This window comes from Drosophila rhopaloa, unplaced genomic scaffold (genome assembly GCF_018152115.1).
Source record: "Drosophila rhopaloa isolate 14029-0021.01 unplaced genomic scaffold, ASM1815211v1 contig_3, whole genome shotgun sequence".
NCBI classification, from domain to species: domain Eukaryota; kingdom Metazoa; phylum Arthropoda; class Insecta; order Diptera; family Drosophilidae; genus Drosophila; species Drosophila rhopaloa.
This window is the reverse complement of record NW_025335123.1, coordinates 18,252,787-18,279,745: the sequence shown is the minus strand read 5'-3', so window position 1 is coordinate 18,279,745 and position 26,959 is coordinate 18,252,787. Positions and strand designations below refer to the sequence as shown.

At 37.6% G+C, this 26,959-nt stretch overlaps 1 protein-coding gene across 7 annotated transcripts; it reads left to right on the top strand.

The window, feature by feature from the left end:
• Positions 1 to 67: 67 nt before the first annotated feature.
• On the top strand, positions 68 to 26,959 carry LOC108045243 (histone deacetylase 4). Of its 7 annotated transcripts, none has more exons than XM_017124503.2 (14): positions 68 to 748; positions 3,381 to 3,444; positions 10,492 to 10,604; positions 15,720 to 15,827; positions 16,547 to 16,840; positions 16,904 to 16,971; positions 17,642 to 17,772; positions 18,749 to 18,895; positions 19,692 to 20,659; positions 22,255 to 23,472; positions 23,646 to 23,765; positions 23,828 to 24,262; positions 24,335 to 24,468; positions 24,574 to 26,959. In XM_017124503.2, the coding sequence occupies exons 2-14, from the start codon at positions 3,411 to 3,413 to the stop codon at positions 24,626 to 24,628; spliced, it is 3,825 nt and encodes a 1,274-aa protein (XP_016979992.1). In that variant the 5' UTR covers positions 68 to 748; positions 3,381 to 3,410; the 3' UTR covers positions 24,629 to 26,959. The 7 variants fall into 7 exon arrangements, with proteins under 7 accessions (XP_016979992.1, XP_016979990.1, XP_016979993.1 ...); XM_017124501.2 differs by having other exon boundaries at positions 69 to 489; positions 16,517 to 16,840; XM_017124500.2 differs by having other exon boundaries at positions 70 to 748; positions 16,517 to 16,840.

The following is a 26,959-nucleotide window of genomic DNA, read 5'->3' as shown; positions in this document are numbered from 1 at the left end:
TGATGACTGGGGGTATCGGTAGGAAACAATCGATGTTTTCTGGGAGGACGGTGATTATCGAACAAACATCGTTATTGTTCCAGCTCTATTCGCTCGTGGAATTCGAAACAAATTTGTATTTTTTTGCGTCGCTCCGAACCCAGAAAGTCTAAGCGTCGCGCGTTTTCCCCAAATAAAAAACCACGAAAATTCAAACAGAATATTTTCTTGTTTTTTTTCTGTTTTTCTCCGACACACATAACAAAAATTCCATTTTTTTTAATAAATCAAAATAACAACAACAAAAAGTGCGTGCGCGTGCAGAAACGAAAGAAAAACCGTAAAAATTGTGGGCGAATCAACAAGCAAAAGAGAATGAGCGATGATGAGGAGAAGAGGCAAAAGCAGAGGCAGTTGTCGTAGTACTAGTACCAAAAAGAAACTGCGAAAACTGCTTGTGAAGTGACAACAACAACAAGTAACGAAAGAGAAAAGCAAAAGCAAAAAAAGGTAACAAGCAAAAAGGCGAATAAAAAAGAGCGCAAAAATATACGTCCACAACAACACAAAAATTAACTTAAAAAAGTCGTGAATTCACACACACAAACACAAAGTGTGAGAGCGAGAGAGCGTGCGTTATTTATTTTATATTTTCGTAAAGTTAATCATTTTTCGCATTTGGTGGAACAAGTTGGAAAAGAAAAGCGACAATAAAATATAAAATACAACAACAAAAGCAGCAGCAAGCAGTTTGCACCACTTGGAAGAGGTATTTATGTTTGTTTGTTTGTCTTGCCCCGTGTATTCTTATTAGCAGCAGCAGCCGAAGGGGAGACAGCATATTCTTATTAGATCAGCCAGTCTTCTTTTTCGTCTGTTTTGCTTCTCACTCGATTCGCCGTTATTTATGTAACAAGTGTGTGCGTGCTAAATAAAGTGCTCGCTCTCTCCCCCTCTCTTGTTGTTGCTCTCTTTCTCTCTCTGCGTTTGATGATTTGATTTTGTTCACTTAGTAAAGTTGCTGTAAATGTGGCTGCCACCAAAAAAAAAAAGAAAAAGAAGCAAAAATAAATAATAAAAGCTCCACCGCAAAGCGCATTGAACTGGTTTATGTTGTGCTCGCTTCTTCTTTTTCTCTTCTCTCCGCTTTGCTCTCCACTTTTCATCTTCTTCTCTCTTCTTGGTTATCAACATGATGCCAGGAATCAGAAAAAATAAAACAGTAACAACAACAAAAAACAGAATGGAATTCGCTGATCTTTTGTTGTTGTTATTTCGTTCGCTTTGAGCCAAACTTCTCATTCTTTTTTTGCGGGATCTCTCTTAGCTCTCCCCCGTCTATTCACTCCTTTTTATCCATTTATTCAACTATAGTGGTCATTTGCATGTATTCTTTAAATAACATTTTTTTAATATCTCAAAAAAATGTAACTAAATTAATAACATATTTCCTGGCAAAAAATCATTGCAGGAGTTTTTAGTTTATCTTGCTCCTCACTATTAAATTTTGTCTTGTATTTGTAAAGACTATTTAAAAAAAATGATTAATTAAAAACTTGTAAAAAACCGCCACTAAAAGGTACCACTGTAGAGTTCACTTAATTGAAAATAGGTCATACATACATATACAAAAGGCCATCTTTTTGAAACTATAAGAACCTTGGAATTTGTCCTGTTTTTTTCATACCCTATTTATTAATACTTTAAACTAAACATTTAAGAGCGCAGTTTGTTGCTTAGAAAATATGCGTTTCTAGCTCACAATGCAACCCACTGATGACTATAATTAATATGACTCGCCACCATAAATCGAGGCCGCCAACTCACTCTTTTAGCCACCCTCCGCCCCTCAACTTAATTTGTTTATTTTGCATCCAAAAATTACAGCTATGAGGTGTTTTTATCTTGTGACAAATGCTTACATTACGTTTAAACGTAATGATTTATTGTTTATGTTCGGATATGGTCTCACTTCCTATGATATTTATAACAAATCTTTTAATTAAATTTCCAGTGTGACCTTGCGGTTGTGTTTTTCCTAGACAGTGCCCCAATTTGTACTCTTTATTAAATAGATTGCATAAAAGACGTCATGGAAACTTTATCCATTGTTTTGAATAGGGAAATGCCTAAGTAATCCTCAACACGACAATTAATGGTTTTGGTTTTTCTATTTAGTATTACTCATTGTTTCTAGGTTTTCTTCGTACGCCTTAAAAACTTGCCTTCATCGATATTTATATCAGTTGACAGATTTTCTACAAACCCTAAATCTTACTACTTCAAATTAATTGATTTTATTACAAACTTTACACCTATAAAAATGATAATTCATTGATAAATTTGTAAGTACCCATGAAAACTCCAACTACATAATGTCTTTAATTGAAAATTACTTTTGGCCAGTGTAACCTTGATTTTATAATTGTTTTTTTTTTAGTGTGTTTTTTGTAAAGAACTTTTTTGGAATATGATAAGTCAATGCAAGGGTCTTTATGAAATTAATTGCTTGAATTATTTATGAATATAGTCTATCGGTTTTGTACTTAATTGTATCCGATTTAACGGTAATTTATTTACAATGCAATTTCTGCCATTTGGGTTTTCTGGTTGTTGGTCGCTTTTGTTCTATTTGCTCGTGTAATTAGTGAACGGAAATTGTTTTGTGCGTCACATGTGTGTGGTGTGTGTGAAGGTCAATGGGGCAACTCGTTATCGTTTTTTTTCGGCCACGCCTCCTAAAAGACTCACCTTAAAAGAATATTTTAGTTATTTCCGACCAGTAAAAATTTCCCTATCAAGTGCTCTTAAGTGTAAACAAAATAAAAAAAAGAAGAAACAAACAAGAGTTTATTTTTACATACCATTATCGGAGTTCCGAAAATGACAACAAAAATTTTCCAAAAATTCTTGCCTTATCAGGCACTTGTTTTTCAGTTTGTTTTCCCTTGTTTATCTTTTTCTGCGAATTAAATTTGAATGAATTTTTGCTTGGAGGTCCGGCGAAATCATTCATATTATAATGATGCACATAAATATGTGCAATTTGTTATTTGTGCTTGTTTGAGGAAGGCATTTCCCATGGGTAAAGATTCTTCCCGGAATGAATCAGAATTATACGTTCTGATAAAGTTAATCTCTTAGTTTTTAAATTACACTGAGAAAATGTTCTTCCTATGTTGACAGTTCTTTTTTGTACACATTAACATTCAAAGTATTTATCAATTCAGTATGTCAATTATAAATCTATTATGTATATTGGGGAACTAGATATCGCAATGGTTAGGGGACTCTTTACTTAATAATAAAGAAAACCAATGATAGAAAAACAAATCCTTGTAAAAATGTTTAACTTAATTTTTTTTGCATATTGTTTAATTTGATTTTCTGATTTGTTGCAGGTTCCGCCCTCCCCCAAATCCATATGCAAAATGTCTAGTCCCGACGATAGAATACCAATACACGGTAAGTGGGAACGAAGGTCCCTGCAAAATCCCCAACCCCATAGATAAACTGGGTTTTAGTTTAGGGCAGTATTGGGGGGTTATTATATTATATCCTGCTTTGTTGGCTGTTCGTATGTAACCTGCATATAGCTACAGCATTAACAACATTCGGAATACATAACTCAAAATGTACACAGACCACACACATACACATGCTCAAACAAAAGCTTACACAGCCCGTATGGGTGTGTTTGTGTGTGTTGCCTTCCAAAAATAACTGTAATAAGCACATACACAAAAGCGGACCAGAACTGCGCTGTCAATGGATGATGCACATTGGTCACAAGCTGGCAAATAACGGCATTAAAAGCTCTGCACAAACTGGTTGGGAATTATAAGGCACGTAATGTACAATAGGAGGAGGAAGCAAATTGTTGAAGCTGGTCACACGACGGGCTACGATTTCCGAAAATAATTTCTTTTTGCGAATTGGGGAGCTCATAAATCTTAACGTTGCCAAAAAAAAAAACTAATTTAATTTGTTGAACAATTTTTTATGGTTTTACGTTTTAAATGCCCCTTTATTAAATTATAAGCAAATTAATAATTATCCCTGTCAGCTGTGATCACTATCCAAGCAATTAAGCAAACTTACAAGGAATTTATTAAAACACCTGTTGGCTAATGTTCAACTTTATTAAGCAAACTTAGGCTCGTTTTCTCGTCTTTGTGGTAAGCTTACTAAACTAGAAAAATCTGAATGTCTAATAAATGGTAAAGCCCCAAAGATGTTAAAGTCATGAAAAGACCTAAACTAACTTCGGCACATTTCGCTATCCAAGACTCACTATTGGCTTTTAACTTACTATTTTATTTATTTAATCCATTCAGTCTGAAAATATAGGCAAATGTTTATGTTCTCTAAATGGGTTGAGAACAATGGCTTAAACTGTTTCTTAAGTAGCACACTTCCAAAGTTCAATTGTATTTTGTTTTTTTGTGGCAGATGGTTTATCAAATTTGTGAGGACTATTTACGTACTTCTCTATTTCCTTAACTCAACTTATTGCCAGCTGTCAATCAAATCAGTTAAACATTTGCACAGCTTTAACCACTGTGCGTTTGTTGCTCCTTTCGGGTGGTTAAAAAGGTGGTAGGTATGAGGGCCTATACAGTTGGATCTACTAACTTTTTTGTCCCGGGCAGGCCGAGAACAACAACAAGAACGTTGTCCATGGTCGGGTCGTCAAAGTCTCTTTCGTCTCTTTTCACGGCAAACAGAATAGATATATGTAGATATAGATATAGATGGGCGGAAAAACCGGGGGGCGGGATATTTTACTTGGTATTTTGAGCTGGTTGGTCTTAGTCTTAACCAGTGCTGACAGGTATTTCCCACTGCAGTAAACTGCTCTAAAAAGAAATATTCACTATTCAATTTTGTTTTTATGTAATTAAATATATGACATGTTGTTTCCATTTCTCAACGTTTTGCTCCTAATACTCTTTTACAATTAAACATTTATATTATTTGTTTGGCAAGAGCAAGTCCAAAAGATCCATTATTTTCACCTGATTTAATAACATTTTCAACAACATAACAAGCGCTAACTCTTTGTACTTTTAATGATTCGCCTCTTTATTTAAACAAATATTTTATAAACAAAACCCAATTCGTTTTACAAAATTATCCAAGCCAAAGCACTGTGTTAAAACTCCATTTTACAATAAGTTAGTTATCTTTTAACAAGTACATTTTTGTTATAAGTATGTCTGTTAAACTCAAATGCTGATAAGTTTTAAACTCATCCGAAAGTGCCCATAGAAAATATTATCAGAGAATAGCTAACTACACAGCACTGGTTTTTGGACGCATTTTCTTTTGGCCATCCATCGAAACCACTGCCAATGCCAAGCACGTGGATGGACGGGAAAATGGAAATGGAAATTGGGGTGGGGGATGCGAGAAAATGGGCAGTGGGTGGTGGGTGTGGGGTGTGGGGGGAGATGGCTTGGAGCCCCGTAATCTTCGCTTCGTGCTCAGCTCTCTCGCTCCCCGATTCTCGTGCTCGTTTCTGCTCTCTGTCTGTTTATTTGCAACCAAAAAGAAAAACATTCGTTTATCGATTTTCGTCTATTTTTAGACACAAAAGCAACAGCAAAATTTACTTGCCTTTCAAATGGGTGGTGTAAATGTGTGTTGTGTTTGTGTGTGGACTGTTGACTGACGGCCGGACCCGGAGACCCGTAAAGTCCGTGAAACCCGGAGAGCCGAGCCACGTCTTTCGTTCCCTCCTCCCCCTTTTTTTTTTTTTTTTTTTGTTTCCATTGGCCACGTGCAGTTCGCCGACGCGTCCGAGGATTTTAGGGGATTCCAGGGATTCCGGGGATTCTCGTCTTCTCCACAACCATGTAATATTTATCCCATGGTCTACGTCTAATTGCTTGGGCCCATTCCGGAGTGGGACAATGTAACTTTCCCCATCGAGAATGTCCAGCTGTTGGACATCGATAGGCCATTAGGAATTCACGAAAATTTAATTTCCTCTCTACAGGAGAACTTGTTGGAAAAATTCGTTGAATTAATAATCAGAAAGTTTGCCTTGTGTTGGATAATAGCTAATACAATCCACTTATTCAGATTGGATTATAGCCCATGCAAATGTGCAATGTCAAGGGTTGATTTAAAATTAGCTTATATTCATTCAAGGACTTGTTGCCCCCTTTTCGATAGTAACAAGGTTTATAATTAATTATTCGAATAATTATTATCATTATCCACTTATTTTCCACTAGTTCCCTTACAAATTGGCCAATTTATAGTTTCATACAAAATGAAGGTGTCCTTTTTCCAAGGTCTTTGCTATTAAATGTCCTTAAATTTGTAATTCAGAATTTTGCCATCTGTTGGCCTTTGTACGACCATAACACAATTAATAATTCCTTCATTCAACAATTATTTTCTGTAACCACTTATTTTTGAAGCGATAAATCCTATTCAAACACTTTTGATTTGTTTCAACCTCAAAGAATCCTGATAAGGCAGAAACTTATTCAAAACTTATTTACATTAAATAAGTTTTCCCTGATCATAAAGTTGTCTTTTTAATTACTTTGCTAACTGCAATTACTGCAATTTTGTAATAATTAATTTATAAATGTTTCAATCTGAGAACCATTGACTCCGATAAACTATGGTAAACGAATTAAAAATTAAGTCAAAAGTTAGCAAACTATTTATAAGGCCGCAACGTATTTTTGTTACCGACTTTTAATTGCTATTTTGATAGCATGGCAAACAGTTGAGATTCTCCAAGTTTTCCTCCGCCAATAATTTGCTGGAAAAACTTTTTTGTACATTTTTTTCATAATGTTTTCAAGTTAATAGTAAATGTGTTTTGTAAATATTTCCTTCAATTAATAATTTTTCAGTACTGTGTCCGCATTTTTTTGGAACTTTACTTTTTGAAGAATATTTATATTTATATATATATAAATGAATTCCCCAGCTTTGAATAACACCACACTCACATCGAATCGCTTCCCCAAAGTGGGGCAGAATTGATTGTCTAAGACGCAATAAGTGAAAAGTTTTTCCTTTCGCTGTTGTTATTTTTTGTACCATTCCATTGTGAAAAACACGCAGCACCTGCAAGAAGGTCGGACCCCCAAACCCAAAAAAAAACCCCACTCTATTTTGTTTTCTCCAGTGCCAGTGGAGCATTTATTGTAATGGCATTCTAAGAATAAAACTTGGCTCGGTGTTTGCGCTTGTCTCTGTGTATTTGAGCTGTTATATAAAATCGTTAGGGGCTTATGTATCGCCCGTATAAAAACCCCCCCACAAACCCTCGCCACGCCACTGTCTTAACAATGGGGTAATCATATCGAAAGCTGCGTCGCTGCGTTTATTTATTCATTTCATTTACTTCAACCCACAGTACACCCTGACAAAATTTTCTTTTTGGGATTCCTCACTTTGCTACAAATTAGATGAGTCATGTTCAAAAATAAATTCTATAATCATAAGCTAAAGCTATTAAAGATGCAAGAGTATATAAAATTGGACTTGCCGAAACTAGTTTCTTTTCTTGTTTTTAATACATTTTAGTTTTCATACTGAATCAAGGAAATTCCTGGAAATTGCAACTAATGGAAAGATAAGAAAATAAGTTTCATATGTTTTTTGATTCATTTGTTTCCTGGAATTTTTTGACTGAGTTATGAATATTAGGATAATTAAAAACAGTATATTCGAAAATTGAAATTAATTTTATTTTGTTGTTTTTATGGATAAAGTTAAAATGTTTATGATGAAATTCTATAAGTTATACTATATTCAAACCATAATAACTGAAAGTCGTTTAAACGAGTATTTACTGTAGTCGTAGTTATGGTTGTGATAGCTGCTCTTTGGCTTCACATTTGTCAAGGTAAACCCGCAAAATCGGGGTGTTTTTTTGGGGGGTTTTCTATTGAGTTGTATAGCCTAGAACTTTACAAATGCCACGCCTTCAACCGCCTATATCCCGAAAAAAAAACGTTTTGCCGGCGCTCATTTTTTTTCGGCCTGGCCCAAAAGTTTAGCTGTTGTTGTTTCTATTTTTAGAATGCGCGCGCTGGAAATTTACCCACAAATTCCCATACAAACGCACAAACACATGGAAATTTAGCTATCGCTCAAAACAAACTTATTGAGGAAGGAAGAAAAGAGAAAGAGAGAGAGAGAGGGGAGTGTATATATACATATATATATATATATATATATCAAGCTGTTCTCTCACTCTCTGTTGTCGTATCAATTTCCAATTGAATTTCAGTTTCAATTTCAATGACACCAAGCGCTCCCATCATAAAATTTTATACCGTTTTTCTTTTTAAAATTTTTTTATATTTATTTTGCGGCCACACACATACACGTGCTTTTGTTTTTGTTGTGCCATTTGGTTGGTTTCTATGTCAACACACAAATTGACCTTGAAGTTGAAAAAGCCCAGAGATGGGGGAGTTGTGGGTTAGAGGGAGACAGACAGAAAGAGAGGGAGTCTGCTACGCATTTACTTTTATTTAAAACGGCATTACCTCAAAAAAAATAAATAAAACAGCTGATTCTGATTGCAAGCCACTCTCTCATTATCCCTCTCCCAGTCTCTGCACCTGTAGTCTTCTTGTGTTGTTCAGAGCATTTCTTATAATGTGAGTGTTCTGAATAAGACAACAAATTTAGGATTTTGGAAATCTGAAAGAATACTTATGAATTTAGCATTACATTGCATTTTGCACTTAATTTAAATTTGAATTTTGTCTTCACTTTTAAAGTTCACATGTTTTTGTTTTCCTTAGTATTTTATCTCGTTTTACTTTTTGTACTTGTTCTTCTGAGCTTTTGTGCAATATGCACTGCTGTTGTAGTAGTAGTTGTATCTATAGTATCTGTGTGTTGCCACTTCTAAATATACTCCCCAAAGCCATGCACGATTTATAAACGCGGCTAAAAATAGAACGTCAAAGCAGAGCGGCAAGCAGCGCAGCAAGCAGCGCAGCAGGTCACGGCCTGTGCAACAGTTGTGGTCAAAATAATAGTATCAGAATCATAAGGAACACAGAAGAATTAAAATTTCAACGGTGTTTAAGTACATTCTTAGGAAAAAGAAATTTCAAATATAGAATGTCAAAGTTCATATTTGTTTTTAAGCTAAATGTAAGAACTTTGTTTTTCTGAATTGCAATTGCGATTGACCTCAAAGTATCAAATACACCCTTAAAAAATTGTAAACTGATTTAATATTCAGAAGGGTCTCTTATTTTGACCTTAACTGTAGCGTACATATGTGCACATGCGTTTGTGCTTTTGTTTTGTTGCTGCTTTTGGGCTTTGCTCTTTGTTATTCTATTTTTAGAACCGCCACATAGCCCAATATTCAATTGGAATCAATTTCTAGACCAAAAAACTCGACTTTGCTGATTAGATCAGCGTTTGACAGACAGAAAGAGACAGAGGTAGAGTGACGGAAAGGGAGGGGGCATCGTTACTAATGGGACTTTTTGGTTAGTCATCTCTGCATTTTTATTGGCGCGCAATTAGTCCAGTGAAAGGAAATTAAAAGAGAGCAAATATCCCCACTCTCCTCGCAGCAAATATTTATCAATGAAACATTTTCCAACCGATTTTTCCCATCTATTTTCGGTTTTGCCAAAATTTTTCATCATCATTTTTCTTTGGCAGCAAATCAAATTTGTTGAGCGGTGCTAAAATACAGAGAGAGAAAAAAAGAGCGCAATTCCGAGAGGGAGAGAAATAGAGAGAGCAATAAAAGTAGCTTGGGCGTCACGTGCAACAAAATAAGAAGAAATAAAGGCTAAAGCAAAAGTTGAGAGGAAATCGTTGTAATCGCTGTTAACTTGTACTACACAAGGTTACTAAAAATAGTCAACGCACACTCATGCACTGAGAAAAGTTAATAATACTCTTGATACCACATTTTAACATCCAAATACATTATCTTAATCAATTTTATCAAGATATTAAATTCTTCTTCTCTTCTTAAATAATCATCTTCAAAATTTTCCATTAAAAAACCGGAATGAAGCTAGATATTATTTCTTCCCAATTATATATAAATCCGGAGCTTATTGCTTAAAATTACATATAAAAATAGTTTAAAAGAAAATGTAAGTGCAATTAAGTGCAACAAAGGCATTAAAAAAATATAAATACAACTTGAAAAGTTGTACCCTTCCCCTAAATATGTTTTTTTTATTTAGGAAATATTTATAATTTTTTTCCTGTGCAAATATACACAATTACAAAGGCAAACACAAATACCAACCATCGAGGTCCAACGCGTCGACTAAATACGTTTTAGATTTATTTTTAAAAGCGTCCGATAAGCGCAGCCTTATCTACATAATCGGCCGGAGAGCCAGTCACACCTCCTCCAGATCAGGAGAGTCACTATATATGGCTCATATGTACATACACATAAATCGTATACGAATCTATATCCCTCTCCGAATCGTTCCAATTTCGCTCATTCAGTTGTGTGTTTACATTGTCAATTCGCAGATCTGCCATCAGAAGCCGGAAGCGATGAGCGATTGCTGCACATAACGCCGGGCACACTGACATTGGACTTCAAGCCCCATCCTACGGTGGATATCGATCAGCAGATCATGGAGGTGAGTTCCCAGTTCCAGTTCCCCAACATCAACTAGCGATCAGTGATGAAATACCACTTGTTTAGGGGGGTTTGTCTCGATATTGATGACTAACTGACTAATGACAAACCCCCAACAAAATTCAGGGTGTTACCTGTCATGGAAGACCTGAAAGTTAATTGAAACATTTAAAGCATTTAGAAATGAATGCTTTAACACAAAGTCATCATAAGTGAATGAAACCCAGGGGCAAATCGTAAACCTATTGTTTCCATGGGCAGTTAAAACAAAAATAGTGGTGTTATCTTTTAGAACCTTGTATTTTTAATGAATCATAGAATACCAGAAAGGTAATCGAAACAAAACTTTCACAGTATTAAAAAAATTGGGGAATATTAAAAAAGGTCGAGAAAACCTTGATTGAAATACCTTCAGGAAGTTCTTTTTTTAAGTGGTTTAAAAAGCTATATAGTAAAATAATAAAAAATCTTCTTAAGCATTCATTATTTTTAAAGGCTTGAAAAAGGATTTGTTAGTTATTAATATAATATTTTTTGACTACAGACAATTTAAAAGATTTCTTTTCGACTTGGCTAAGAGGGACCCAGGACAATCTCTATGCCTTTTCCTTGTCAGCTTTTTGTCCAGTAATTCCTCCAGCTGGCCTTTTCACATTTTCCTTGTTTCTTTAATGTTGTTTTATTTTTGTTGAGCTTTTTCGCTTTCCGCTTTATTTATACTTTATTCGCCTGGCTCTGGCCATGCTCCTCAGTAGTGTGTGTGCCGATGCGATGCTGCTCCTCTTGTTGGAAGTCTAAATTTAAACGCGTGTACAACTTAATGATTCTATATTTATTGTTTTCACTACGAAAATATGTATGAGTTTTTGCGCATTTTTTAAATAAAATTCTCTAAAAATAAACGGAAACCGAGTCAAGAGAGCCGCACAGTGAGCGAGAAATGTCAGAGAAGATGAGAGTACGGAGGATTTATAGATATCACTGCCTATAATGGCCCTGTTGGGAGTTTTACATCTGATTCGAAAAAGTATTAAAAAATGTTATTAAAATACTTTCGATATTATTGAAAAGGACACGTTAATAAATAATTGTTATAATATGATATTATTAAAGTAGATATTGTAAAAAAGATGCTGATTTTCTAACTAACTTTAAATTATGAAATCTAAAACTCTGACTACTTTCATTGCTATTTGAATTATATATTTTTAAAAGTACTTCACTTTTCTTAAAGCTTAATTTAAGATACATTTTGTGGGAAAACTACTTTATCTGTATAGGGGGTGTTTACTGCACCTGACCAAATGGTTGGCATTTGTTTCAACTGTCTCTTTGACCTGGTGCCCACTGTAGCCGGGCATGATGGCCAGCATGTGCAGCAGGCCCACCTGCTCGACCCCCTCCACTCCCCCTTCTTTTTCACCGCCCCTCCTCACCCCCCAACGCCCCTGTTCTTTGTGGCCCGCTTCTTCTTCTTGTTTCTGTGCTGCTTGCATTCAATTTATAGTCTCGGGGATTTATTTATGCCTCGATTTTTGGCTGCAGTTCGCTTTCTTATTTTTGTCGTAATTTCTGTGTTTTTTTTATGTAAAGTTTTTTTTTGTTGGTTCATCGTCGCATTTCTTTTGTTTTGTTTTCGTTTGAAATCTTTATTTTTAGGGTTAAAGAGTGTTTTATATGCAGCCTCATGTTCGACGTGCTCTTCTTCTTTTTCTGCCGGCCACACCCCACCGCCCACCTATTTTGTTAACCTCACTATACACTGGGAGAAATCCTCATCATTGTTGTATAGCTGTTTTTGCAAGAAGATATTAATTTGCACATCATATCGTTAGTTTCATGGTCTTAACGGTTTTATAGTTGAAAAAAAAAACTTTTAAAAACTATCAATATTTTGTTTTCTGTGTAATTTTTTCATTTTCATCCCATTTGAGTTGCCTTCGTTTTTCATCAACGCGTTTGCCGTTTTTGTTATTTTCGGTTTTTCCTTTGAATTTATTTTTGTTCTTTTATAAACTCTGCGGGTTTTATTTTTAACAAGCGCACACATATACACTTGGCTGGTTAGATCACGCACACACGTACAATTGCCAATCAGTGAAAATGTTTTATAGAATTCCTCAGTCTATTTTCCTTTAGCATTTTGTGTTCTGTTTTAGTTTTTCTTTTTTTTTTCGGTGGCACGAGCAAAATGCAAATTAGCAAAAATTGATGGGGGAGTGGGTGGGCGGTGGAGTGAGTGGGAGGGTTGACAAGATCTTAATGAAGATGATCATTGATCTTTGATCTTCGCACACAAATTAGGCAAGAATAGTTTTGCATTTGGGAAAAGAGAACGTGAAGATTGGAATTCAATTGCGATGGAAAGAGGGGCAGTCGAAAAGCAAGATATATAGACCTCAGATACAAAGTTCTTAAACCATTTTAGATATTTTCACCTTATCGGAATTAGATCAATTAATGATGATAGTTTCCATTTCCTTGTAGCAACTTAAGATCTATATTCGATAATACAATTATGTGATGGGGGTATGATGCAAAATTAACCAAATTAAGATAACTACACAAACCTTTTAAAGTTCCTAGATATAAATATTAAAGTAGAGATCAAAGAGTATTACAAATATTACAGATCAGCATTTCCGGAAACCCTATACTAAACACTACAATAGTTTCGTATTAAGCAATATCTTAATGTGTTTATTTATAATTTTCAACTATAATTATCCACTTAAAAAAACAAAACAATCGTATTTACAAACTTAAATATAGATCAAGCACAATGATCGATTACTAAGCGATTCCAGTGAATCTATTTTCCTACCAATTTCCGGAAATTCTTCGTTCGATCTCAGTCATCTTCATCATCACACTTGGATGATCATTGAGTGAGGGTAGACACTGCATTTTTCCGCTTTCATTTGTTTGTGTGCCTCCGCCCTTCTTCTATTTAACATTTTTTTTATTTAACCCGCTCCGATCCGCACTGTTTCTATTTATATGGGCGTGCCTGTGTGTTGTCTTTTGCCCCGCTATAATTATAGCGCAGGTATTTATAATTATAGCATTGGCCATAGCAACTGGCGAATGTTGTGCAAGCGGGCGTCGCTGCAGGGGGTGGTGGGTGCCTTTTGGGGAGGGGGGCGGAGATTGCAGTTTCCTAGGAATCGATGTGGCATATGGTAGAGGTTCCTTCTTTCAACACAGAAACATCAAATCATGTAGTTGCTGGGGACTACTAACCTTTGGTCAATCGCATGATTTTTATCTCGATATTTTTGTATATTTATATTTTTAATATCATATGGATCCCTTAAATTATGAAAATCGAATCCATCTTTATAAAAATCTTCAGAATATCAACAGCGTAATCATATATAGATTCTAACGAAAATGTTTAGTTAATAATTAGAAGATGCTATTATAGATGGAAAAATATCTAATCAATCTTAAAAAATTATGTAACATCAGAGTGTGTAGAATAATTGTTGCCGTGTAAGATGCGATTGTTGATATGTTTGAGTAATGATGTTGACGGTTCTCTATCAAAGAGCCCAAAACGCCCATTTGTCTACCCAAGTTTTCTGTCTCTGTCGCCCCTGCTTTCCCCACCTTTCTCCCTTTCTGCGCCGCTCTTCCGCTTTGTGCTCTTCTGCCGGCGCTCTTTCTCTGCCATCCCATCGTAACTGTTTCGAAATTTGTGTTTATATTTGATTTTTTCGCCAGTTGGGCCAGTCGGCCGAGTGAAACTGAAATGAAAGCGCCTCCCTCATTTCCCAGCGAATGCCGAGGCCAAAGCGAACGCGCCAAACGCCAAAAAGAAAATACAAATAAAACTAAAAATCAAAATACAAAATAAAAATACAAATAGAAGAAAAGGAAAAGCAAATTCAAAATTTCACAAAACGACAAAACCAAAAGCAAATTCAAAACATCAAAAAACTAAAAACCAAACCCCAAAACACAATTCAACGTAAACCAAACACGCAGTTTTTGGAAATTCCATGAAAGAGTGCCTGGCCAAAAAGTTTATAACCAAATATCGAAAGCAAACGGACAAAAACTATACAAAAAACCATATAAGAAAACAAAGAAATATATGAAAAAGAAGCAAAAGTGGCAGCAGAAACCAAAGATTATTTATTGAGTGAAGTAAGCAGAAAAGTGAGAACACCTTTTATTCCACCTGAAAATCACATTTTAACAAGACAAATCAAATAAAAACCAGAGATAAACAGCAATTGCTTTATTTATTTATTTATTTTTCCGTTTATTTTTGCATGGTGTGACTGCGTGGGGGGTAACACTCACACACACACACACTTACACAGAGAGAAAATTAGAGAGTGTGAGAGAGAGAGAGTAGAAAGCATACTGCTAAGGTCATGGGAAATATGCAAATATTATGACACATCCGAAAGCAGAAGTGATCAGGAAGACGAAGAACCGAAAAAACCAGAAACATAGGCTAAAATGAAATTATATTATTAAGTGAAAAGTTGGAAACTAATCCAATAAAGACATTTCAACTCTTATCATTGATCGTCTTTGATCGAACTTTGATTGTCATTCGTATAAATTTTGATTTCATGAACTTTCGTTTGTTACCTGTGATTTTTGACTTGTGATCAGAGGTCTATGAACTACAGTGATCAGTATGTGTGATCTTTGATTTGTAATCCATATAATTTCTATAATCAGCAATCTATGATCGGTAATTTGTGAATGATTAAAATTATTTTACGAAAAGAACAACCAAATAAAATATGACTTTGATATTTGAAATAAAGTATTTCAAACGATTTTAAATTATAACTAATATAAAAAATTCTTATATTTATTTTTATTTTATTATTGATCAAAACAAAAAATGTAGTTATCTAAAGCAAAGAATGATGAAGTAACGACAACCATGATAAATTAAAAATGGGAGTCCCACATTTTTTGTACTTTCGAATTTCAGATTGATTGTTCGTGTGTAAGATAGCGCATATTGATAACCAATAAAAATTAAAGACGACCGATCTTTTGCATTACGATTCCTTTACTTTTCTGTAAATTTCACCCAAACACTTTAATGGATTGATAATTTTTATATATATCTTTTTTTTTGCAGCTCAAGAAGAGCCAGGAATTGCAAAAGCAACGGCTTTTCCACACATTTCAGGAGCAATCGAAGCAAATGGAATTGGAGCATAAGATCCAACTGGAGCACAAGTATCGAGTGAGTAGACTACGCAGCTCAGTTGATGTTCCACCAGTCTTGTTGTTGCTGTTGCTACTTATTTTATTTATTTTGTTCGTCTTTATACATAAATAATAATAATGATGATGATGTGGATATGACTCTGGCTGTGTGGGGGCGACAGACAGAAAACGAAAAAACATTAAAAACAAACGGCAAAGTAAATGAGAATTGAAACGAAATGAAACGAAATTATATGAAATATATATTATATTATCGTGCCGGAAGTGTCGGAAGCGTCTTGTGCGATGACTAAGCCCATCGTTAACACTCTATATAGGTATAGCCATGTCACAGAGGTATTTAATGTTTTAGAAAATGTCGCATTAAATCTTTGACGATCTCTATTCTACCCGACATTTATATTTTTCAAACTCAAAGTATTCAAAATGTCTCAAGATTTATTTGTATATATAAAGGTAGATTTTTGTAACCATAAATGAAAGACTTCACCAAGTTAATTTTATAAAATACTCTAATTGACTTAATTAGCGATATGAATACGTAATGGTTAATAGATAGAAGAATGATAGATTTAGAATAGCAACAGCAACGACAATTGAACTTTACCAACAGAAATGCATAAATTTTGATTACTCCTACATCACCACGATAAGAAACAACAAACAAACAAACGATTCTTTCTCGAACTTATTGCAATTATATAGTTTGCGGTGAATTCACATGGCGCTTTCCAGGAATTGCAAACCGATAGCATGGTGACAGCCACCGCGGCGGCAGCAGCGGAGCAACACCGGCAACTCCAGCAGCAGCATCACCACCAGCAGCAGCAGCAGCAGCCCCATCAACATCAACACCAGCATCAACAGCAGCAGCAACAACATCAACAGCAACATCAACAACAACAGCAGCAACATCAACAACAACAGCAGCAACATCAACAGCAGCAACAGGGACGCGGCAGAGACGGTATGAAACTCAAGCAGACATGCAGCGCCAATGCCAGTCCCGAGGTCAAACAGATTCTCAACGTAAGATATCCCATATCTAATACCCAAAGACCTGATCTGATCACATTCCCATCCCGTTGACAGTGCTTCATCATGAGCAGGAAGTCGCAGGCGACGACTTCAAATGGCACGACGTCGCCCTATCGGAAATGGTAAGAAGGGTTTGCCAGCAGATATATTTCCATAAGACCCTAAAAGTGTAACATCAATTGGTTATAATGATAAATGCAATAGAAACGCAATGCGTATTTGAATCCTAACTGAAAATAAATAAATTGAACCACATTGTCATATTGAAAACTCTTTATTTTCAATGCTGTGAAATTAATCTATTTAGAAAAAACTTTTTGCCTAAACAGACTTTCCAAATATTTTCTTTTGATGTATCTTCTATTTTTAGACAACAATCTATTTAAATTGTTTTAAAGTAAATAAACATCTGAGACACTTAACGTTGAAATAAATTTAAAATAATAGGTATACAATCAATGCCGAACCAATAAATCTTTTTCGAAAATGTTTTTTGAGTAATAAATCTCAAACAACATTGCAGAAAAGATATCATAAATTTTGCTTTGATTTTGTTTCTTTAACAATGTTTTTACGAACTAAAAAGTATTATTAATTTAAAATGTTATTAAATTTAATGCAATTTATCAATAAATAAATATTTATTAAATCACACATTTCTGAATCAATAAAAACTGTATAAGTTGATTACCTCAAAAGGAATTTAGCACAAAAAATTCTATATCTTTAAATGGCCTTCCACCATTCCCACTTATTGCTACCATAAATAATCCTTACGTATTTCCTTTACAGTGGCGTGGTGAAGAGCTCCTCGGGCGAATCCCTCCCAGCGGGAACCGTGACCAGTGCACATCCCTACAAAATACCTCAGCCGCCCTCCTCACTGCTCAAATATGAATCTGATTTTCCGCTAAGGAAGACAGGTGAGTGAAATAACCGACGGCCCTCGAATATTATTACCATGTCACCAGGTGGGATGCGATTAAAACCCCCTGTGATGAGGAAAAGAACGCAGTGAATGAAAAGCTAAAGCTCTTGCCTGAATTCCGCATTAAAATCCCTTTTTTTTTGCCTGACACTGCTGCTGTAACTTCTACTTGTTGTCTAACCACAAAAGGGGTGCAAAACGATAGAAGGAGGAAGTAAACCAACAATTTTTGCATTAAATTGTCAGATAGAAATATATTTTGTATGGACACGTAACCAAAATGCCAGAGGATGAATTGTTTAGATAATTTTTGTTGGGCAACACCTGAATATAATAGGGTTCGTTTCTGTTGGGTAAGATTAGCTTTTAGGTAAAAGTTTTGCTCAAGCTTAAGCTCACTTATGAAACAGTTGATCTAGAACCATTTCTGGTACTTGGTTCTTGGTGTTGAAATTATGTGGTTATATAAAATAAATTGGGGCATGTTGAAAATACGGATTATTAAAGTTAACTAATGTTGTATAGAAGAGTAGGTAAAGGCTTTCATTGTTATTAATATTTACAAAATAAATGTCTAGTTTTGGTTTTACTTATTATCAAATTAAACAAATAATAGACTATTTACAGTTTGACTTACAGTTTTTTTATTAAACACTATTAAAATGTAATGTATAATTAGTAAATCAGTTGTAAATCACATTATATTCCAAAGGGCATACAGACTTTGTATCAATATAAGATTATTTACAAGTTTTGTTTAACAATTTGTAAGTGGTGGGTAGAAATTCTTCAAGTCGCATTCAGAAATTCAAGGAAATATTAGTTGATAGAGATATACAAAAGCATGGTCCTAACTACTAACTGCAAGTTTGTTTCAAACGCAGAGCTCAAATCCTATATTTGTATTTATAAGACCGAAGCTCTTAACCCCCGAACTAACCGAACACATGTGTGAACCGCTCCCACAACAGCATCCGAACCGAACCTGCTGAAGATCCGGCTGAAGCACAGCGTCATGGAGCGCAAGGCCCGCATTGGCGGACCGGCGGGAGCCCGGCGCCACGAACGCCTCCTTCAGGCGGCGCAGCGCAGGCAGCAGAAGAACTCCGTTCTCACAAGTACGTATCCATCCAGAGGCAGAACCCCGAATCCGAATGCTCAGGTCGGAGGAAGATGTAGCGAGGGGTAAAATCAAGTTGAGTCAGTTGGTGGAAAGATTAGTAATAGTGTTTGAAAAGAGGTTCCTTACACGTTTTATTAGTTTTTATACTAAACATGAAAATAATTATTAATAGATTTATTACCATCTAGCTTACGAATTCACATTTACATTTTTTGTCATTGAAAATATTTTTAAAACCTTAATCAACCTAAGGTTGTCTAATATTAAAGTATCTCTTTTTTATGACTTTAATCAGTATATATTTCTTGATTTTAGGGACATTATTAAAGATTTACAATCTGATTTCCAAGATAAAATGACTGTTTTTTAAAATTTTAATTACACTGTTTTGACTTATAAATAGATTTATAAATCAATTCCTTAATTGATTATGACAGAACCAATTTAAACACATACATAAGTTTAGATCTTTATATTTATAAGTATTAAAGTTATTATATTATAATTATAATAAGTATTATAATTATAATTATAATTACTTAGACCACAAAAACATTTCAATTGATTATTGTTTTAATACTGTTTAATATTGTTATTATAATCGTTGTCGTTATCGTTTATTCGTTGTTTTGGCTGTTGTTTTTACTGCTGTTTAATTAACCCCATAAAGACGCCCCAACTGACCAACTCGCTCAGCTGAATTAACCTTGTCCCTTACTGACCGATACGTACGGATTATCTCTTGCATTGAATCGCGATTAATTAGTGTTTATCCCATAATGAATTCACAGACTGCAACAGTACACCGGATTCGGGACCCAATTCGCCGCCCTCGGCAGCCGCATTGGCGGTGGGCGTGGTCGGTAGCCGTGGATCGCCGACGAGTGCACCCATCCAGGAGGAGAACGAGGAGGGCAGCCAATACCAGCCGGGCCAGAGGAGCAGCATCAACGATTTGCCGTTGTTCAGTTCGCCATCGCTGCCCAATATTTCGCTGGGTCGACCGCATTTACCCAACTCGGCGCAGGCACAGGCGCATGCCCAGGCTCAAGCTCAGGCCCACGCTCAGGCCCAGGCCCAGGCTCAAGCTCAGGCCCAGGCCACGGCCCAGGTGAACTATGCCATGTTTGCGGCCCTGCACCAGCATGTGACTGCCACCCAGGGAGGCGGAGGCCAGCCGGGAGGCTACTACGGTCCGTTGGGCATGTTCGGGGGTCGCCAGCCACCGACACCGCTGGCCATGATTCCGGCCACGGGCATTGCGCCGCAACAGCCGTCCCCGGTGGTGCGCAGTGCGTCGGCCACCTCGACATCCTCGTCGCAGGCCTCGCTGGTGGGCGATGTGGCACCGCCGCAGGCCCATGCCGCCTCCACCATTCTGCCCTCGTCCTCGTCCTACATGCAGCAACTGGGTGGCGTGGCCGGTTCGGCGGTAAATCTCCATGCAGCCGCCGTGGCTGCAGCGGCAGCAGCAGCAGCCGCCGCCGGATCACTGCCGCCGACGAATAGTCATGGCCATGGCCATGGACACGGACCCCATGCGCACGGCGCACACGCCCACGGGCACGGTCATGCCATCTATGGAGTCCACCAGCACAACGTACCCATCACGGATGCCCAGGTGGCGCAGGTGCATCTCCACAAGCAGGGCCACCGGCCGCTGGGACGGACGCAGTCCGCACCACTGCCGCTGGGTCATCCAATGCTCACCGGAGCCGGGCAGCTGAATGTGGTCCAAACGCACTACGAGAATAGTGAGGTAAGTGTCCGATTTTTTGATATATCAAATAAAATAGCACATCAAAATACTCAACAAATACTATACAAATAAAACACATCGTTCATTGGTCAAACATAGCTGCGAATGACATTTTGGTAAAATGATTATTTTTGAAAATGTTACAAAAAAAGGGTGTGAATGCAAATCTGATTGGAAATTTTGTTACGAGTTCAACAAGGTATGACATTCCATTATGGGACCATTATTTACATTGCCATCGTTAAAAAAACGATATTTCTGTTCGAAAAATGGTTAAAATCCAATTTTCACATATCGCATTTTTCTTAAGGGGTTTAATGATATTTTTCAAAAATTTTACAAAAAAAGCTGTGAATGCAGTTCAATTGGAAATTTTGTAACGAGTTCAAAAAGGTATGCCATTCCATTATTGATCAATTATTGGCGTTGTGATCGTAAAAATACTGATAGTTTTAAGCGAAAAATGGTTAAAATCCCATTTTTCACATTTTTCATGAGGTTTTCATCATGAGTTTTCTTTAAAATTTTACAAAAAAAGTTGTGAATGCAGTTCGACTGGAAATTTTGTTACGAGTTCAACGAGGTATGCCATTCCAATATTGGACAATTATTGGCGTTGTGATCGTAAAAATGCTGATATTTTTAAGGATGGGTTAAAATGGTTAAAATCCCATTTTTCACATTTCACATTTTTCATGAGGTTTTCACCATGAGTTTTCTTGAAAATTTTACAAAAAAAGTTGTGAATGCAGTTCGACTGGAAATTTTGTTACGAGTTCAACGAGGTATGCCATTCCAATTTTGGACAATTATTGGCGTTGTGATCGTAAAAATAGTGATATTTTTAAGCGAAAAATGGTTAAAATCCCATTTTTTCACATTTCACATATTTCGTGAGGTTTTCATCATGAGTTTTCCTGAAAATTTTACAAAAAAAGCTGTGAATGCAGTTCGATTGGAAATTTTGTTACGAGTTCAACGAGGTATGCCATTCCAATATTGGACAATTATTGGCGTTGTGATCGTAAAAATAGTGATATTTTTAAGCGAAAAATGGTTAAAATCCCATTTTTCACATTTCACATTTTTCATGAGGTTTTCACCATGATTTTTCTTGAAAATTTTACAAAAAAAGTTGTGAATGCAGTTCGACTGGAAATTTTGTTACGAGTTCAACGAGGTATGCCATTCCAATTTTGGACAATTATTGGCGTTGTGATCGTAAAAATAGTGATATTTTTAAGCGAAAAATGGTTAAAATCCCATTTTTTCACATTTCACATATTTCGTGAGGTTTTCATCATGAGTTTTCCTGAAAATTTTACAAAAAAAGTTGTGAATGCAGTTCGACTGGAAATTTTGTTACGAGTTCAACGAGGTATGCCATTCCATTATGGGACCATTATTTGCATTGCTATCGTGGAAATACTGAAATTTATGAGCGAAAAATCATAACATTTTTGTTAGAAATCACATTTAAAAATTTATTTTAAACTGTGTTTAGATCTTTTTTAACCGTTGAATGTTTATATTAATATTTATATTAACCTTTTGCAAAGACTGTATTAATACCGCTCTTTACATTTTATTTTTAGGCGGAACGCCAAGCGTATGAGCACCAGGTGCTGAACCAAAAACTCCGCCAGACCGTCCTGACCCGCAGTGGAGCAGCTGCAGCCGCCGCCGCAGCGAATGTGGTGGTGCGGGAGGCGCAGCTAAAGGAGGAGGACGACGACTCGGCCGCCGAGGTGATGGACCTCACCGACAAGAAGAAACCGCCGAAGACGGTGCTGACCAACACGATAGCGACCAGCACGTCCCAGAATCTGCCCGATTCTCTGGCAGCGGCGTTGGCAGCAGCAGCCGCCTACCGTGCCCCGCCCTCCACGTCCAACAATCCCGCCTCCGCCACAAAGTCCGGGATCATCAAGCTGCGGGACCAGGAGTATCTGCAACAGCAGCGCGAGCAGCTCTTGCTGCTGCAGCAGGAGGATGAGCTGGCCAAGGGCCTGATGCGACCGCTGTCGCGAACGCTCAGTAGTCCGCTTGTGCCGTTGGGGCCACATGGTCTTAGCCAGATCCCGGACACGGGACAGCAGCCGGCGCCAATTGCCACATCCTCGTCGGCCGATCACATACCGCCCGTGAACCTCTCGCTGCCGCATCGCCAGCACCGCCAGTTGATGAGCACCCTGTACGCCAGCCAGTTGCGCAACCACCATCAGCCACCGGCGAGTGGCTCGCCGCCGCACAAGGTCACCACCGGGCTGGCCTACGATCCGCTGATGCTGAAGCACTCGTGCATCTGCGGCGACAATGCCCAGCATCCGGAGCACAGTGGCCGGTTGCAGAGCGTGTGGGCGCGGCTGAATGAGACGGATCTGGTGAAGCGATGCGATCGCCTGCGCGCCCGCAAGGCGACGCAGGAGGAGCTGCAGACGGTGCACACGGAGGCGCATGCCCTGCTCTTTGGATCGAATCAGTGCCAGTTGAGCAGGCCCAAGTTGGAGAACACGTTGTCGGCGAGCTTTGTGCGCCTGTCGTGCGGCGGCTTGGGTGTGGATCTCGATACCACGTGGAATGAGCATCACACGGCCACCGCTGCCCGAATGGCCGCTGGATGTGTGATCGATTTGGCGCTGAAGACGGCCAAGGGTGATCTACGGAATGGATTCGCCGTTGTCCGGCCGCCGGGCCATCATGCGGAAGCCAATCTGGCCATGGGATTCTGTTTCTTCAACTCGATCGCCATTGCGGCCAAGCTGCTGCGCCAGCGGATGCCCGAGGTGCGGCGCATCCTCATCGTCGATTGGGTGAGTGTTTGATTTAGTTGCCCCTGATTGGCATTAAAATCTCTAGAGGCTTAAAATATAAATCACTTATAAAGGTGCTCCCAAATATTTGGACACCTTTAAAAGTGGTTTAAAATTTGCAGAGATTTCCATTGCTAAATCCCTTTCTGAAACTAAAACATCTTTCTTTGCAGGATGTGCATCATGGCAATGGCACCCAGCAAGCATTCTACCAAAGTCCCGACATTCTATATCTTTCCATACATCGACACGATGACGGTAACTTCTTTCCCGGCACAGGCGGACCCACAGAGGTAAGTGACAGCAGGAAAACCTTTATGATTTAGCTATTAATCACATGATTTATCCACAACAGTGCGGCTCCGGTGCTGGTCTCGGCTTCAACGTGAACATCTCGTGGTCTGGGGCACTGAATCCGCCGCTGGGCGACGCCGAGTATATCGCTGCATTCCGTACCGTTGTGATGCCCATCGCGCGGAGCTTCAATCCGGACATTGTGCTGGTCTCCTCCGGCTTCGATGCGGCCACCGGCCATCCGGCTCCGCTGGGCGGCTACCATGTCTCGCCGGCCTGCTTCGGGTTCATGACCCGCGAACTCCTCCAACTGGCCAACGGCAAGGTGGTGCTGGCCCTCGAGGGCGGCTACGATCTGGCCGCCATCTGTGATTCCGCCCAGGAGTGCGTGCGGGCGCTGCTCGGCGATCCCGCCGCCCCGATAGCACCGGCCGAGCTGGAGCGACCGCCCTGCCAGAATGCCATCAACACGCTCCAGAAGACGATAGCCATTCAGGTGCTTATTGAGATCTATGTCTATGTTTGGTTAACAGTCGTTGACTGATGTGTCTTTTATTCGGTTTTGCAGCAAACGCATTGGCCCTGCGTGAGGCTGCTGGAGCACACGGTGGGTCTGTCCGCGCTGGAGACGCTCAAGGTGGAGCACGACGAGTCCGAGACGATCAACGCCATGGCCGGCCTCTCAATGCAGTCGATGCACAGGTGGGTTTGGGCGATACAATGTGCTCCGAAGGATAGAAACAAATACCCAAATTGAAAAGAATGTATCAAGAGTTACTGATCTTATTTTTCTTATCCTCCCTACAGAACTCTATCCCGCGATGATTCCGAGGAGCCGATGGATCAGGATGAAACCAAATAAGAGGCGACGCAGGCGGATAATGAGAGGGAGGGCGTAGCGAGAATTTGTGGGCGTGGCTAGGGGAATGGAGAGGGGCGTGGCCGCAAGCTGCTCAATGCACATTTAGTTATTTGTTGTAGTTGAATTGATTGTTGTTGCTGTTGTTGTTGTGGCGCTCGCTTGCAATTGTTGTCGTTGTCATTGATCGTCTATAGCTAACATCCTATCTCTCTCCCTCGATCGACAATTATATCCGAATTCCCCCTATCCTTAATTAATTAAACCGCCCCTCGAAAATGAGAAACATCGAAAAAGCAGAAGGGGGAAATAGTAAAAGAAGCAGAACAGGGCCTAAAGTTCAAAATGGTGGCTGTGCCTCCAAAAAAGAAATAATTATAATAATTAGAAAAGGTTAACCCTTAAAAACTGGGGAATTTTATATGAATACATATATTTATATATATAGCATATGGTGAGAATTTAGTTGTAGAATTTCTTGAGAGATTTTTTTTTTTTGTTTTTTTTAAGGTGAGATGAGAGTTATTTTAACGCACAAACAAACACACGCAACTCAATGTATCTTATTATTATGATTATAATTTAAGTAAGTGTGTTAAAAGGATATAGAACCACTAACCTAATGGTAAATCAGTAAACTATAAAGTTAAAGTTAAAAGGAGATCAGGTGCAAGAAGCGTGTGTTTTTTTTAGGTAAGGTTCAACCTCAAAGTCCCAAATATAAACCCCACCACGCCCACTTATCCCGCCACCCCAGATAGAGATCGAGAGAGAGAGAGAGAGAAAGCGAGAGAGAATTACGTGTTATGTAGAATGCTTTAGTTGATATAAGATATAAGAAAACTTAACATTTAACAAATTGAAAGAAAAACCTAAAAACTGAGAAATCTTTTTGTACAATTTATAGTTTAGTCCAAGTTTCAAGTACAACATAATATTATTTAAAGAATTCTATATATATCTAAATATATATATTGTGCAATAAATGTGAGAAAATGAAAATCGAGTGCAGAGCAAAAACAAAAACACACAAAAGCAGAAACTAAAACTAAAACGAATAAGAGAAAATTGTTGTTAAATGTTGCCGAGATCTTATATACGTATGTATACCTAATAACTGTTACAATAATAACCCTTTATATATATACACATATATATGAATATATATATATATATAAATGCACATGTGTATTTCACCGTGTGTGTAACGATAACGATGTTCAACAAATGTCTGAAATGAAGTAAAACTATTATTATATGTAAATAAAACACAAAACAAAATGAACAATTTTAATAAAAAACAAACAAAAAAAATACAAAACCCAAACAGATTCACGCTTACACACACACACATACGGCCTCGGCAGGACCCGAAAGGCGTGAATCGGGAAAATTCTGGAATACCCGTTTAACCGCTAACCGTTAACTGTAATACCGCTGTAATTGTAATTGTATTTGTACTCGTGTACCTTTAGCTGTCTATAGCCGTCTCTTTCTATCTCGCTACCTAACCATAAAGGAGCACCTCTAAAGCGGAAAAAAGGAGCAACAGACAAGGATCAAAAAATAAGTAAGAGATGGGGAAGATAAGGAATAACAAAAGGATGAAGATGAAGCACAACGAGAGATGGACCGATTGGCTCCAACTGGAAGAAACAATTGTTAACAAATCGAAACAGACACTAAAAACTAAACAGAAAAAATGAAATTTCAAATATGTAACTATTAAGCTAAGCAAAGGAGATGCCATTGCCAGAGTTATTTTTTTCCCCCTCTTTCATAAGAAAACATTATTTGCGCTCAACAGTTTAAACATAGATTAAACATAGTCGGTTTCGAAAAAATTTAAAAAAAAATATATACATATTTTGAACAGTTTTGTCTAAACGATTTAAAATACAAATTTTAAATTGCTTCTGTTCTGTTTTTTGTCTAAGCTCTTTTTTAGGTTCTATTTCTGGTTCCCTAATTTAAATTTGGCAATGGCTAGAGGGTTATCTTACATTTCCACCACCAACGTCCATTTACCTCCTCTGATTAGAATTTTTTGAAAAACCCTAAACTGATAACAAGAATCATTAAAAAATTATAAGAGCAAAAAAAATATTGTTGTTGCGCACTGCAAAAAAAAAACCAAAAATTAATTCCAAAAGCTGAGAAACAGTAACAAAATGGCTTAACAAACCGAAAGCAAAATCAAATATTTATATTTTGTTTATTGTTGCACAAATAAGTCCAAGGAACAGAAAACATGAAACTTTTAAGAGAAATAAATAATGTGTGTCGCTTTTTCTAAACGAAATAAAACAAAGAAATCGTCAAGAGTAAATAATA